Source organism: Drosophila pseudoobscura, chromosome X (genome assembly GCF_009870125.1).
Source record: "Drosophila pseudoobscura strain MV-25-SWS-2005 chromosome X, UCI_Dpse_MV25, whole genome shotgun sequence".
Lineage (NCBI taxonomy): Eukaryota > Metazoa > Arthropoda > Insecta > Diptera > Drosophilidae > Drosophila > Drosophila pseudoobscura.
The window spans coordinates 48,167,921-48,183,230 of NC_046683.1; the positions used below are offsets into that span (position 1 = coordinate 48,167,921).

At 47.9% G+C, this 15,310-nt stretch overlaps 2 protein-coding genes across 2 annotated transcripts in view; one reads left to right on the plus strand and one right to left on the minus strand.

Annotated features, from left to right (window-relative positions):
• Positions 1–15,310, plus strand: part of LOC4813589 (uncharacterized) — a 53,276-nt gene that overhangs the window by 28,730 nt on the left and 9,236 nt on the right. The gene's annotated exons all lie outside the window — the stretch shown is intronic.
• Positions 1,205–6,651, minus strand: LOC4813302 (uncharacterized). Its single transcript, XM_001353557.4, has 8 exons — positions 6,503–6,651; positions 6,182–6,447; positions 4,514–6,101; positions 2,309–4,448; positions 2,109–2,252; positions 1,779–2,059; positions 1,557–1,718; positions 1,205–1,490 (listed from the first exon to the last, which is right to left on the minus strand). The coding sequence occupies exons 1-8, from the start codon at positions 6,523–6,525 to the stop codon at positions 1,307–1,309; spliced, it is 4,788 nt and encodes a 1,595-aa protein (XP_001353593.3). The 5' UTR covers positions 6,526–6,651; the 3' UTR covers positions 1,205–1,306.

Sequence of the window (15,310 nt, forward strand, 5' to 3'; positions counted from 1 at the left end):
TGGATATTCCCCTTGGAGCCGAAGGCGCTATTCCAAAAATTCCTCTAGAGTAAAAAGACGAGTAAGGTGATAAGAAAACATTTTCTCCCGCTTTGTTTCTAGTATTTGAATATATTTGAAAATTAGTTCAGTCTCTGATTAGACAGATTACATCAGCGCACAGCACGTGGCTGAGGGTCTCATGCTGTTGCTGATGCCTGTCTTTTTTCGGCATGACCGATAAGGTGTTCTATATTCCAATATATGTACATTAGTGTATTATACATACGAGTATATGAACAAGAAGATTAAAAACCCCATATTCTCTTATTCTATCGTGCGATGACTGCTAGACTCTTGACACCGGAAATATCTACGGTGCTCTTTTGAATAAGTCATCAAAACTGTACGGGGAACCCAAAAGTTTTTTGGACTGCTCTACCCAGACTTACATATGTATGTGTGTATGCCTAAGTACACTTTCCGTTCAGTCAGTCGGTACTTGGGTTCATCACTCGGGGTCGCATATATAAAGTTTTTTATTTCCAGCATGATTTGCAGTTCAGTGTCAGAATTAACTTACTGAGCGCATGAAAAGTACAGTTTTTTAGTTTCGACGGACGGGCGCAGATAAGCGGATAGAGCTTATATGTATATATGTTCATTGTACATATATTACGCAATGATTTCTAACTACAAAATGCTGTCGTTGGTTCGAGTATTTTGACATTTGCAGTAGGCAAATAGAAATCCAATTTATTTCGAATAATTGGTTGAATATATTAAAGATTCGTTGATTGATTGAATACTGAATAGTGAATTTCTTCACCTAACAACCAGAAAGGCAGAGAACATAGAAATTTGATCCCTTTAACCCAAGAGGGCCATCCAAAAGATTGCCACGCTTCTCCACTTGAAAGCGTGGCAGCTGCCCCTTATGCTGCCCCCGACCACATCTTGGCCCTGCTACTTCGACGCTTCATTTCAAGAGCAATCCATTAAGACAATTTCTTGTACAACTTTGTAGCGCAAATGCCGCGTTGTCCACTCCAGCTCATCTTTCCAAGTCTGCCAGGGAGATGATTTTCCACCAGGCACCAGGCCTGTCTTGGTTATTTTCCCAGACACAAACCAAACCCAATTAAGTGCCAGCGAAGGCCAGAGACGAGACCCCGACCCAGACCCACCGTCTGAGAGCCAGCCAAGAACCACTAATAAATTTTCATTTGGTGCAATGAAAACATTTAATTGCAATTCTGGGAAGTGCTGCGAAAACTTTCTGCCAGCAGCAGGGCGAAGGGTTAAAACTTCTGTGAACTGTGAACGTCTATGGAGGCACCGAGCTGAGTATGTGCTCGGGTACGGGAGGAAGGCACTGGGGCAAAGGTGGGCCCAAGGTCGGATAGGTGCGCAGGCGCAGCAGCTCCAGTATCGTTTGCAGCTCCAGCACATGGGCATAGTGCCGGCGCACATTTTCCATTAGCTGGCGATGGGTTTTAATCTGAGACATTCTGCGGGACGAGAAGGAGAGAGACTGATCATTGTGTGGGGCCAGAGATTGATCTCTCCGGGCTCACCGCTCGCGCTGCTCGCGATCTCGTTTCTCCTCCATCATGGTGTCGCGTAGGGTGTTCTGGAATGTGACGTCCACCTTGATCCGTTCGATTTTGAAATCGATTGTATGACTGCTGCGCTTAATCTCCAGTGTTTTGGCCTTTACCATGTCGATTTTGAGATTGCTAAGTGGGTTGAGGGTAACGTTTTTAGCTGGTTTTAGAGAGCTCTGTCCGAGAACCTACATGCGTTCGATGTGCTTTTTGAAGGCGGCTATCTTTTGCTGAATCACACGCTCAATGGCCCCAGCGGCCATGTACTTCTGTCGCTCGGCCTTAACCTTCTCCCAGTTGCGCAGGATATTGAGGAACTCCATGGACACCTTGCACTTCTCGATGGCATCGAGCATATACTTGAGGTATGCTATATTGGCTTTGTATAGCTTGTGCTCCCACTCCTTGAAGATCACCTGGCGCCGGAAGATGGCCACACGCTGCATGGCCTTGATTTTCTTGTTGCCAGCATCCTGAAGAAAGGAATAATTAGGGGAAACCAGCTGGCTGTTTGACTCCCACCTTTATCAAACGATTCACATCATTGATATCATCGACATGCATCAGCACGGTGTTCGCTAGGGCCGCTGCAGTACCCATCACCGATACCTCCACTTGCCCCAGAGTGAGGGTCAATTGGAGAGACATATTCCGCATTACTTCCAGCTGAGAATCGAAAGATTAGGCACATGGTTGGAGGCGGAATTGAAGGCACAACTCACGTATGTCTGGACGCTCTCCTCAGAGCTCTTCTGGGTCACATTCTTGGAGTCCCTAAGGGCCATCAAATCTTTGGCTATACTTGTGAGATAGTTCTGACCGTCTGCCAGCTGATAGCCGACCGCTTTGAGACGCACTTCGCTCTCCATCTTCTGGCGTCGCAGCTTGATGAACGACTCCCAGCTCTTGGCATCCACCTGAGGCGGGCAGTTCTTGGGCGCATCGATCTCTGCAATGTAGGCCAGGAACTCGTGGATCTCCTTGGGCAGGGGGAAGGCAATGCGTTGGCTCTGCTTGCCGCTGAGTTTGTGCGAGGTCTCCATGCAGATGAGCACCGAATTGAAGACCTTGGCCGGCAGCTTGGGCCGCTTCTTGAAGAGCTTCGTCATCTCGTGCTGAGCGTGGGGCACCGTGTTGAGGAACGTGCTGCGGAAGTACCGCTCAATGGCGCGATCTCTGGTCTGCTGGGCCTCCAGGCGGGTCTTGGCATCGGCCAGACCCTTCTCCCAGAAGTCCAATAGAGCTCCATAGCGACTGATGTAGTCGTTGAGCTTATCGAAGTCGGTGCGGAACATCCCAATGCGCTTGCGGATGTGCACGCGCTTGAAGTTGGTTACTTCGGTGGTGAGTAGACGCACTCGGCTCTGTTTGAGGGCAAAGTCGTACTTCAGCTTGAGGATCATCAGCTCGGCCACCCGCTGATTGAGTTTCAGTATGTGCTTGCCCTTCAGATCCAGGGTCTTCGCTTCGTTGTCCGCGAGGATGCGCAGATACTTGCGACGATCCTCCTCCAGCTGGCGCACGGCCTCCTCGTAGACGCGAAAGACCTTCTGATCTTCGAGGCTGTACTCGTGCGGCTGCTTCTTCAGCATGAACTCGGGTATGGGTATGTCCTTCTTGATCTCCTCCTCCCACAGCTTTTCCAGCACCCCGTCCATCATCACGATCAGGGCACGTGCCCAGAACTCCACCGACCAGAGCAGCAGCCGTCCCTTCTTGCCACCCGTATCGATGGTCTTGCGCCTCCGCCGATTGATGGCCTTGATCTCCGAGTCATCCACCTCCATGATGCGTTTGATGACCTCGTCCTTGGCCAGTTCAGGCATCGACAGATCCGGAGGCTCGAACTGATCCATGTTCAGGAGACGCAGCATTATGTTCATGTTGTCGTAGATCTTGTACAGCACTTTGTTGGTGTTTAGGACGCTGTCAATGGTGTCCTGCTTGAGCTGCTGGGCCTCGTGAAAGAGTTTGTTGAACTCCTGCTTGAGCGGATCGTTCAGATAGTACCGGAATTTGCAGGTCTCGTTGTACAGCTGATTCGAGGTGACAACATTCTTGTCCTGTAGCTGGAAAACAGGGGCCATAATGTGCTCGTAGACACTGGGGCCCTCTACCACAAAAGGCTTCAATTCTTGCAACCCCTTGGGATCCTCTGTCACCTCCTCTTCCTCCCCCTCCAGTTCTGTATCGGTAGCACGAGGGGCCTTAATAGCCGGGGTCTTACGCTGCTGGATAAACTCCTCCATATCGTCCATGGAGCCCATGGACATGCGTATGTGATCTTCCAGGTCGTAGAAACGAAACTTGTCGAACTCCACCATGTCCGGCTTGCGGCGCATCGAAAAGCTCTCGAAATTGGCGTCCGCAAAGATGGAGCGTACCTTGTAGTTGATGCTGACGGCCTCGCGGGTCACCAGCCGCATGATCCAGTCTCGGATGCGCGACTGATCCTCGATGGCCCGCTCCAGCGACTCCCGTTCCAGGACGCACAGCTTGTGGGCCTCCTCTGTAAGCGTATCCAGCCATTTGTAGTTGAAGCAGAACTTCTTGAAGATGCCCTTGGTTTTGCCCGTCACCGAAATATCGTAATCTATGAGCTCCGTGACCTTTGCGGAAAACTCCCCGATCATCGTGAAGACCTTTTCGCGCTTGAATAAGTCCGCCTTGGTGTACTCCTCCTTCGTCTCCGTCTTCCGCTGGGTGATGGGCACGAACTGGTTCACCTTGTAGTTGGTCTGCTCCAGCAGATTTACGTCATCGTTGGGCAGCTGCCGCTCTACATTCTCCCGCACAAAGTCCGAAAGCGAAGGCAGACGCGTCACTCGAAGATTCTGGTTCGACATCAAGGTAATCAGGTATCTGAAAGCACGTCGGAGACGAGTGCGATTGATTAAGAGGAAAGAAAGAAAGATCCCACACATTACTTGGAATTGAAGCACTCCCGTGCGCGCAGTAGACTCTCTGGGTCAAATGCGAGATTGAGGAAGCGGCAGACCATGAAGGGCTTTCGCGCCCGCTTGTGCTGCCGGAAATGGATCACAATGCCGCCCACGCTCCAGGTGAGCAGATTCTTGGTCATCATGATGCCCAGTATGTAGCCAAAGTGCGGCGTCTGCACGGAGGAGAGCCACTGTATCTCGTCCTTTTCGTTGAGTAGAAACTGATCAAAGTTGGGCGAGTCTAAGGCCACCCCAATAATCTCGATCTGCGTCCAGCGACCCATTGGCGGCTGCACACAGAACGACACGTACGGATTGGGCAGTGGATACTCCCGCCGATGGAGACGCTTGTCCTTGCCCCAGTTGAAGATCCACCATTCGGTCGCGTAGCCGGGAAGCTTTACGTTCTCATCCCGATGGATGCCCACAATCAGCCGGGGGCCTTCGACCAGCATGAAACTGTGGACAAACACCTGTTTGAGGTGCTGGCTCAGATCCAAGTAGGGCGTCATTTTGGGGGGCCGATAATCCAGCTGGACGATGTGCAGGCCCCTGACCTGGTCCTGAAACACCAGCCAAGCGTCGTGGAAATCCAGGGCAGCCACCCCCATAGTATTGGTCTCCAGTTCGTACGTGACACTCGCACTCGAAGCCTTGTCGAAGTGGATCATGCAGAGACGTCCATCATCGGTGCCCACAATGACGATGGCCATAATGCGGTGCGAATGCATCGAGCTGGCATTGGCTACTGCCACCTCGCAGAGTGTGTTCCCTTTGGCCAGGTCCATCATGGCCACTTTGTCGCTGTGCAGGACGCACACGCACTCCTCCTTGAGCCCTGCAAGCACTCGGAATGTGATCACGAGATTGCCAGTGGGGGCGACGTCCTCCAGCGTGCCTACATTGCCCTCGACCACGACCTGAGCGATGCTGCCCAGTCGCTCCTCGGCATAGATCTCTCCGTTGTAGTTGCTCAAGAACCTATTAATGTCCCCCAACCGCTGCTGATCAATCAGCCACTCGGCCGAGTAGCCTCCGGCCTTCTTCTTCACGTAGAAGGCATGCGTGTTATTCGAGATGAGCAGACCCATGCGATGTGAGATCAAGGCGTGAGGACGGGCCCCCGTGTGCTCAAGATCCTCGCGCAGATAGACGGGCTTCCACTGGCTCTTGAGCAAGAAGCAGGCAATGTCCACCTGGAAGAGCTCGCCGTAGTCGTTTACCACGTACAGGTTATTGTCGTCGCCGAAGCACATGAAGTTGTCGCAGGACTTGAGAAAGTGCTTGCCCACATCCACATAGGAGATCTGGTGCAGCTTCGACTCCTTCTCGATGGAGCAGATTTCGTAGCAGAGGATGCTCATCTCTGGCTTGTGGAACTGCACAATCGTCGGCAGGTTGGAGTTGCTCAGGAAGAGGCTCCGAGCAACGGTGGGCACGTTGGTCACTTGCTCCACGATCAGGCTGCCGGTGCGGAAGTTGTACACGCAGATCGGAAAGTCCGGATACCCGCCCACGCCCACCAGCAGATCGTTCTCCGAGAAGCGGATGTCTTTGTACTTGATCATGTGGGCTAAAATGATACACCAACACCATCAGCATCAGAATCAGCATCAGCATGTCACAGCCACCTTTCGTTATCTCTCTACTCACGGGTGATTGTGTTGAACTTGACCATTTCCGGATACTTGTAGATGTAGATGTGCGGCCGCAGCAGCACCTCGGCAAACGCGAAAAGGGGGAAGCGATTGTGTCCGGCATAAACGCTGATGTACAGTCCCGTGGCCACCGTCTCCGCCTTGAAGTAGCTCACGGCCTTGGTCTGCAGGTGCACAAACTTGATCACGTTCCCATTGCGCAGGCTGAGGACATCGGGGCCCACATTGGCAATGCTGCTCTTGTCCCAGACGTTGCACCAACTGGGGCACGACCATAATTAGCTCAACTCCTCTTAAGTTACTCGTAAAAACTTACCAAATTGCTGATGATATATTCATACTGTAACTAACTGCTTGTCGCCTGTTCTGATTATAGTTCTGGCTGTTGGCTGTATTTTGAAAGTCAACAAGCTACCGGGTTGCTATGATGACAAACGATTCCATGACAACACTTCGTTGTGCTGTATGTACTAGTTTATAATTTCTTCAAAAATATCAAAATCTATAAAAATAGATCCTGAGACGCACTCATAATATACTTCTTTTTTGGGAGTGGAAATTGGAAAAAGGAGTTTAAATATTTGATATAAATTTATTTCTAAATTCAAAATAAATTACTTCATATTTAGCTAGAGTATTTTAAATATTAATTTAAATTTAAATATGGATCAACCGATTTTCAACCGATTCTCAAAGTCTTCCGGGTTCTACAGTGCATAGGGTTTTCCATTTAAGTGTCTGACCCATTTTAGCTGTCTTGGAGCAGTAAAGTAATCGAATGCGCTGCCCTTTCCATAATCCTCTCCTTTCATTCGATACCCACCCAATCGCTTGACGCCATTACAACAAATCGTTTCTGCGGAAAAGCCCAGACAAAAATAATACGTACAATATTCATATTATTATGACAGCGAGGAGATGCTGAATGCTGAATGCTGTCTACTGTCTGCTGTCTGCTGTCTGCTCGGGGCACAAATAAAAATATTGTATTTCAATTGTCAATTGAACTTAGTGCAGCGCCACCAAGAAATCCCCCGAAAAATACGAAAATGTAATCAAATCATATGAAAAAGCCACGAAAAGTTGAGAGCTGTAAACGAAACGAGATGACGATGACGATGACATTCGTCGACGATTTGCAGCTCGAGAAGCGGAGCCATAAAGAACGTTTTCGAGCATACTTTCGGGCGGGGGAGACTAAATGCGTCTGCTGTGTTGTCGCTCTGTGGTTGTTGCTGGGCTTGTGGCTTGTCAATGGTTATTGATTGTATGGGTGTCATGTGTGTGTAATCCGAACGGTACTATTCCACAGAGAGAGAGAGAGCGGTGGCATGTAAAGCCGGGGCGGAAGCTTTTAAGACGTTTTTCCTGCCCCCAGACCCCGACCACCCCGACAACCACACCGACGCCGACCCCGACCCCGACCCCCCCGCGAACACCATGTGAAATGTGAGGCCGTTGAGCTGCTTGGTATTTGCATTACTCGTGCACTCGTACGCCCAACAACAAGGATGAAAATAAAAGATTTTCCCTTTGCTACGACTTGTCAAGAAGGGAGGGAAATCGGAGCACGCTCGTATAAAAAAAAGCAGAAGAAGTAAAACGCGTTTTCCAATATTCCAAACACAAAAGCGGCTTGGCAAATCCTCAAGAGCTAAGCAGCATATCACAAAACGGCTCACCGAAAGCTTCCTGCAGGACATGGCACCGTCTGACATTGCAATGGAGTAGGGAAAAGGGACTGCCAGAGGGGGAAGGTGGCGGAAAATCGTTGACAGTTGAACATGCAGGCGCCGAGGGAAAACTTTGTCATAACTTTGCTGAATTAAATTTTGCTAAAAGTCAACGCAACGATTCATATTCCTCGCTCATTGTTTCTGGCATTGATTGCACTTTCTGCGAGCTGGAAACTGCAGCAGAGCCTTTCACTTTGGCCGAAGTTTAGAGGAATAGGAAATACTTTAGGGCTGATGAAGCAAAAAACTTTAACGAACTTTTAAACAATTCACATATTTATGGTCCCGAAATGAGTCTACCCGTTCCGCGAACATCTATTTTAAGCTCCTTCAACCTTTCCCTCAACCAAAACGATTCATATTAAAGTTAATTCCCAGATTTCTGGTTTCCCATTTAAATGCCTGCTGATGGAAATGTGATGCGTATCTCAGAGCGCCCGCATGTCAATCACTGAGATTGAGCAGCTCTCCCCAAGCTCCCAACCCCCCAACCCCCAACCCCCAACTCCCTAACTCCGGCAATCGCTCTATTGATATTGTGTGGAGGGAAATGAAGCGGGTCTTGGCTTTGGCTTAGTTTGGTGGTTGGTGTGATGGTGGTTGCTCTGCTGGATGCTAAGCAGCTGCACGTGACTCCCAAAGTGGAGATGGGCACCCACTCCACACTCACCCTATGTGCGTCTGCCTTTGGTGCTTTATCTTTACGGCTGGAATCACACATGATAGACCAAGACCCGGACCACACCGGGACCGAGCTGGACCGGACCAGACAAGAATCAAAACCAGAACCAGAACCAGAACTCTCCCCGTCTCCAGGTGAAAGTTTACCACACTTAAAGCTGCCTCATTAGAACCGAAGTATTTGTCCAGCAACCCAGCAACTATAGATATTGTATCTGCGACTGTTTTCTGTGCGTGTCAATCGCTTTTTATGTGTGAAGTGTGAGCGGGAGCAAGGGAACAAGGGAACACACAATCAAAGTGAAGGTGTTGAGAATTAGCACAAGTTTAATGAAGTATTACCAGCCATTTCATTCCGTCCTTACGATTGTCTGGCTTCTGCGAGCAGAGGGCTGGAAGAGCTTTGTTCCTGGCGCGCTAAGTAGCTGCTAACCCAGCGAGGCACTTTTTCCCTCTTGCCTCCTAAGTGGATAATGCATTTCCTCGGCCAAAAAGGAAACAGCAATACTGGAGCTTGGAAGTGGCAAAAGGCAAGACACTGGAGAGCTGCGAGCTGGGAGCTGGTAGCTGAGAGCTCAGACCTGAGCGACTGGAGCTGGAGCTCGAGCTGGAGCCAGCCAAAGCAAAGGAGTCGCACGCACTCACAGTGACTGGCAGACAAACTCACTTAGACACTTGGACTTGGGCAGACAATTGCCCAAGATAGGCGACAAAAGTTGCAGCAGACGATTTGATATTTGGAAGAGCAATTTCACACTCGCACCCAATGGAGTTTCTAAAAGGTTGAGAAACGTTTCATTGAATTGGGAAACTCTATTAAATGAATACATATATATTTATTTCAGGTAATTTGCCCACATTGGTCAGATTCAAATCGACCCTGTGTCGCCTGGCTCTGACTCGGAGGCACTGCTAGCTAGCAACTGCAATACGCTTCGTTGCACAACCCATCCAGCAACAATAACGAAACACTTAATTCGTCTGTCGTCTAGCGACGTCATCAGCAACATTCCTCAGCTCTTCTCTGGAACACCTTGCCGGCACTCACCCACTGCAACCGCCCACGCATCCCCCAGACACACATCGTTAGGAGCGCTACACAGGCACCCGCAAGGTATGCTCTATAAAATTTTACTTAAAATGCCACAGCACTGCCAGCGCTCGGCCACGCCCCCCACTCGCTTGCCTAGCCCAAAAGTTTTGTAACGAAAATTGCTGTAGTCAGTGGAGCCGGGATCGAGTTGGGTTTCGTTTCTTCTTTGGGTTTGGGTTTGGGTTTGGGTTTGGGTTTGGCTTTGCACTTGACTTATAAGCTGCCAGATATATTGGAGGCGGGAGGCGGGAGTCGGGAGTCGGTGACACGCCCACAATACGTTTGCAATTTCCCACACAGACGTGAGGTAATTTTAAATTGTTTTGGGGCAAGTTTCGATGCTGCTACGCCCCCCTCCAGCACTTCTTTTCTTTGGGACTTTGGACTGCCCCAAAAAGTATGCAACGATTTCTGTTCTCCGCCCGCTTTGTCTTTTGTTTCTTTTCCATTTACGCATTGGCGAGCAATAAGCGCAAATTAAGCGCAGCTGACGAAGAGGAAGAAAGAAGAAGAACTAGAACAGATACAGCCACCAAAACACACTTGCACAACAGCACAGACAGCTGTTGATGTCTCTCCTGCTGTAGTCCTTTGTCGTCCTCGTCCTCGTCGTCGTCGTCGTCGTCGTCCGTGTCGTCTGCTGTTACATCAGCTTGAAAATTAGTTGCTACTTATATGCTTCACTTAGTTTTTCTTAAGTAGCAGGGATCAGCTCTCATGTGTGGGTGTGTCAGCAGGTGTGTGCGAGTGTGTGTCTCTTCCTCTGGGGATGGCCACGTGACTCACGAACATAAATGGAACTCCAAAGTTTCCCCTACAGTTGGCGCATCTCCTGGCACAAGAAAACACCCGCCCTCCAGCTGAGAGATTATTTTCTTTCTCTGGCTGCATTTTGCACCCGACCATTTTCTACTTAAAAGAGTCTGTCAACGTGATTGCATGTTAGCTCTGTTCTTCATCTCCCTTTGACTCCTGACTGCATCAGCACGAAGGGGCACGAAGGGGGGCCTATGCAAGGGGTCTTTGCGGCTGCAGTTGGAGTTGCACTTAAGACGGGCAGCATTTGGCAAGACTTTAAGATGATTTTCCATTCGCTTTCAAGCTTAAGTAAGTAAAAACCTTGTGAAATAAGCAAAAAGAATAACGCTATGGCTGTGCCCCTAACGAGCTCAAAATTAATCTGCCTGCAGCCCATCCCCCTCCTCTGCAGAATATTTCAGTTTGGCTTTAATTATTCAATTAGAGAAAAGTGTGCGGAACGCATAAGCGAACGTGATGGATGCAACTGATACTCTCCACTCTCGTGCACGTATTTTGCGTTTGCCTCACTTTGAGTTCATTAGTTTTCTGGCACGTCACTCGTTATTCTGTTTATTGAATTATGTTCACCACACGCAAACAGACAAACAAACAGGCTGACAAATAACTGAATGCAATCCCCTTTCACATTCAAATCCCCCCGACACAACAGCACCCCCCACAACCCCACCTGCTTTGCTGTTCTCTGGGTTATCAAGCATACGCCCCGTGCAACGAGAGTCTTTTAAATGTAATTAAACCACTGCGCCGCACCGCGTTTCGCCGCACCGTGCCGTGCCGTGCCGCGCCGCGCCGCTTCGGTTGTCGAGGCAACAACTCTCTATCCAATGCCATCTAATGGGGACGGGTAAAGGGTAGGGGGAAGGGAGGCATATGTAGTCGTATTTTCAGTAAGTTTTACCTTTGTTTTGTCATATTTGCATTATTCCAATTGCAGAATCACTTTGTTTGGCTTGCGTACGAGTGTACACCATATAATGGGTGGGCGTGCGCGCACTCTCGAACATCCTCGGGGGCTTTCGGCTATGAGTTTAATCCAATTACAAGAGGATGCCGTTGCCACAGGAGATTTTAGACAGGCGCGAGTGGGCGTGGTCCACTAATTACATTAGCTAATGAATTGAAATAGAATTAAATATGTATTATTTATTTGCTAAGATTTTCACTTTGTTGCAATTAATTATTCTCATTGTTGCCCAAGCTCTGTAAATAATTATTTAATGGCATTGGCCATTCACCAAAAATGGCCAAAATGCAAACAAACGCAACGAGCAAATGCAATGAAATGAAATCAAATGAAATGTGCTTAAATGCTACATTTTGCGAAATATTTATTTTATTTATTAGTTTCACCCATTTTTGGGCATTTTGTGGGCTTTCAAATCGTGCTCATTTTGCGGCTAGCCAATGATTGGGAATGCGCCCTATGCCATGCATACCATACCCCTTATGGTGAATAGATTATATTGGGAATCAACAAGCTTAGCCACAAACTAAATACATTTAATGGGACAAACAAACAAGAGTCGTAATGAGAGTGCGGTACTAAGCGTATCGCTAAAATACTCGTACCATAGGAAAACGTGGCCTCTGCCATGATGTCGCACGGGATATAAAACAAAATAAAACTAATTTTTACTCGGGAAAAGTCTTATTTAGACCTACGCATTGTACTGTATTTTGGCTGTATTGTATTGTATTATTTATTATTTGCCCTAGTGGGACGGCCATTATATCTAGCAGAGTTCGGAGACTCCACGGTTGCCTGTTTTGATTCTGTTCTTGATTCTTTTCTTCGGTTCTCTTCTAGGGAGTGACCAGAAGTGCATCTTCTGCCACCTTCCAAGTGCTGCGGAAGAGGCAGAAGAGCCGCTGCGTAAGGAAACAAGACTGTATTGTACACTGTACTGTTCTAGGCTATACCACTCACAATGCAGTATAAAGATGTGTTCAAACGCCGAACGCCGGAATGTACTTTCTGGATTGGATCCCAGGGTCTTCCGCTCTGGCCTTCGGCTACTACCGCGTCATCATACTTGGAATCCAATCCAGAAAGTTCGTTTGCATGTTCGACATGTTCGGTGTATATACTGTACGGTTAGTGGCGGAACCAATGAGAACGAAGTCGCGGCTTAAGTATTTATTGAGATTAATTAATTAAGATGGAGCGACTAGAAATTCTTAGTCATCGCTTTGAAGAGTGAAGGGAAAAGGTGGACGGACTTGATCTGGGAAAAGAGGGATGCAAAGTCGAATTGCAGGAAAGATTGTTTGCCCCTTTCGGAATAGAGGGTTCAGATGATTCAGTTCATATAGCGGAAATTATGCATAGTTCCCTGTCAGTACGTTCGTTCCTTACATCAGACTTTTTACAGACTCGATTGATATCGCACAGTGGATCGAAGAACTGGAAGAATATGCAAGTACTGTACTGCGGAGTTATTTGCAGGCTGTTATACACGGAACTCAGACAGTATAGGGGTATATCATCTGGCGGAGGGAAGCGAGATAGCCAAAAACATGCATACTCACTGAGTATCGGGTATAAATCGAGAGCCGCGGCCCTCTCCGCAAGTAGAGGAGGTGAAACATCGATGTTGGTATCGATGGATCGATGTTTAGTTTTAACGTCTCGTCTCTGTAACAGAAATATGGCTAAAAAGACAAAGGTACGAGCTTGAATAGTTTGATTCTATGTTAATTGACTCTTTGAAATAAATACATATTTTTGTGTTCTGGCAATAAATATGCTTGGAAATATAGGGCAAATCGTTTGAAAATCGGCTTTGAGTGTGTGGCTGCCCCCCAATTGGCCTCAATCACGTTATCCGCCATTACCGCAAAATTTAAATTCCTTTGGATTCCCCCTAGCCCGTCTCCGTACCACAAAGACCGGCGTTGTGGGACTTGGGCCAATGGATGGATGGGAGGGGATGGTGTGGCGAAGGTGCTTTCATCATTCAACATTCGCCATGTAATGACTTTGGTCAACAGAACTCATCAAGGATATGTCAGCTTTGCCTCTTGTCTCTCTTGGTCGCCCCCCGCCTTGCCCTGTGCTGCCCTTGGCCAGGACCTGCTGCTTCAACAGCGGGCTGCGGTTGGGGCTCAGAGGGCATACAAAGCACTTAACTCGTTAGCGGTTAACGGTATATTGGTAAGCCAACAGCAACGCGAACAATAATTAAACAACAGCAGCAGCATCAGCAGCAGGCAGCCGAGAGCCGAGAGCCGCAGGCATCAAGGGGCAGGACCTCTGCTCGTACATGACTTGTCAACGCAGAACACGAGGGCAAAGCACAAGCCAAAGCCCAGGTGAGGGCCAATCGTTGAAGATGGCAATTTGCAAATGATTGGTTGGTTAACTGATTGATTGATGGACAGCAACATTCTGCCACAAATCTTAGCCAAAAGCCGACAGAGAATCAACGGCAGATTGTAGTTTCAATTAAGTGCAATTAATGCGATTAACAAAAGTATACAAAAAAAAAAGTAAAAAAAAAACCTACAAAAAAAAAGGAACAATGAAACCTGCCAACATTGTCTGCAGTCGGGTTGATTAAGGGCTAAGCTGTTTGAATTGGTTGAGAACAGCTGGAGGAATCAGCGTCGTGCCTCATTCGGAGGTTCTGGCACAAGGCCAGCAGAGCAATGGGCAATGGAAAGCAACATTAAACAGTACGAGGGTCCGTTGGCCATCAGGGACAGTTGTAGGCACCATCCCCCAACCAAATTAAATGAGCTAAGGCCAGCTGGCTAATAGACTCCAGCTCCTTGCCCCTTAATAGGATATTAAGCTACAAAAAAACATAAAAATAAAAACACCACTAGGGCGATGGCAGGAAAAACTTGCCAGCCAATAGCACACATGACTCAACACACAAAATACTTGGCCAAAAAATGCTAGAGCTCAGACAAGGACCAGGACCACGACCAGGACCAGGACCAGGCCTGAGCCTGTACTTGGACCTGGAGCTGGAACAGGATCCCCGGCATCCCCGAAATAAAAATAACAAATATCCACAGTTAATTGAAATTCCTTAACTTTCTCAATTAAACTTTCGTGCAATGCTTTCAACTTTTGCGGGGCCCGAGACAAGGGCGAGACTTGGCTCAGTCTTTCATTCACTCCCCGAAAAAAAAAAATATAAAGAAGAAGAAGTTTCCCCCAGTCTCACTGTCGCTCTCCCTCCCTTCCTCATTCTTCATCCCTCTGCAGAGTGCAACATGGCGTATGAGCAACGTTGAACGTGGCCAACCTGTGGGCGTTTTTCGTCGCAACTTTATGAACTTTCCAAAGAGGCAAGGCAACGAAGGCAGCACCAGCGGATAGTGCAACTTCTGTAAGACTATTTGAAGTATGTGCAAGTAGCGACAACAACAATAACTGTCTGCTTAGCGTCGAAAAAAAAAAAGAAAAAATGGAAAAGCTGTTGCAGCAACAACAATAATCAAGATGAGGCATAGAGCAACCGGCAGGAGACTTTCCGACTAGAGATGACAACCACAAATTGATGTGGAAAATCACGAAGCCTGTCCAGGCGGATATAGCCACAGACAAGTGGAAAAAGTAATAAGAAACAACCATATTTAATATATATATAATATCATCTAAATATGAAAATATTTAATTCAAATTTCCACACTCCGCATATGTATCTATTGGTATACATTCTCAGAGTATACGGATACCGTCAACGAGATATTGAAATAGATCTAGAAAAAGACCCATAGAAATTGAAGAAATTCTGCGATGATCCGTTGGAAATGCATTGCACGTACTATAGCTATGCAA

What these genes read in the sequence shown, in the direction of transcription:
- LOC4813302 (XM_001353557.4), bottom strand. Translation starts at nt 6,525, where the DNA reads ATGAATATATCATCAGCAATTTG. An exon ending in AATATATCATCAGCAATTTG is followed by an intron (nt 6,448 to 6,502) that starts GTAAGTTTTTAC and finishes GTCGTGCCCCAG; the next exon opens with TTGGTGCAACGTCTGGGACA. An exon ending in CGGGAGTGCTTCAATTCCAA is followed by an intron (nt 4,449 to 4,513) that starts GTAATGTGTGGG and finishes ACGTGCTTTCAG; the next exon opens with ATACCTGATTACCTTGATGT.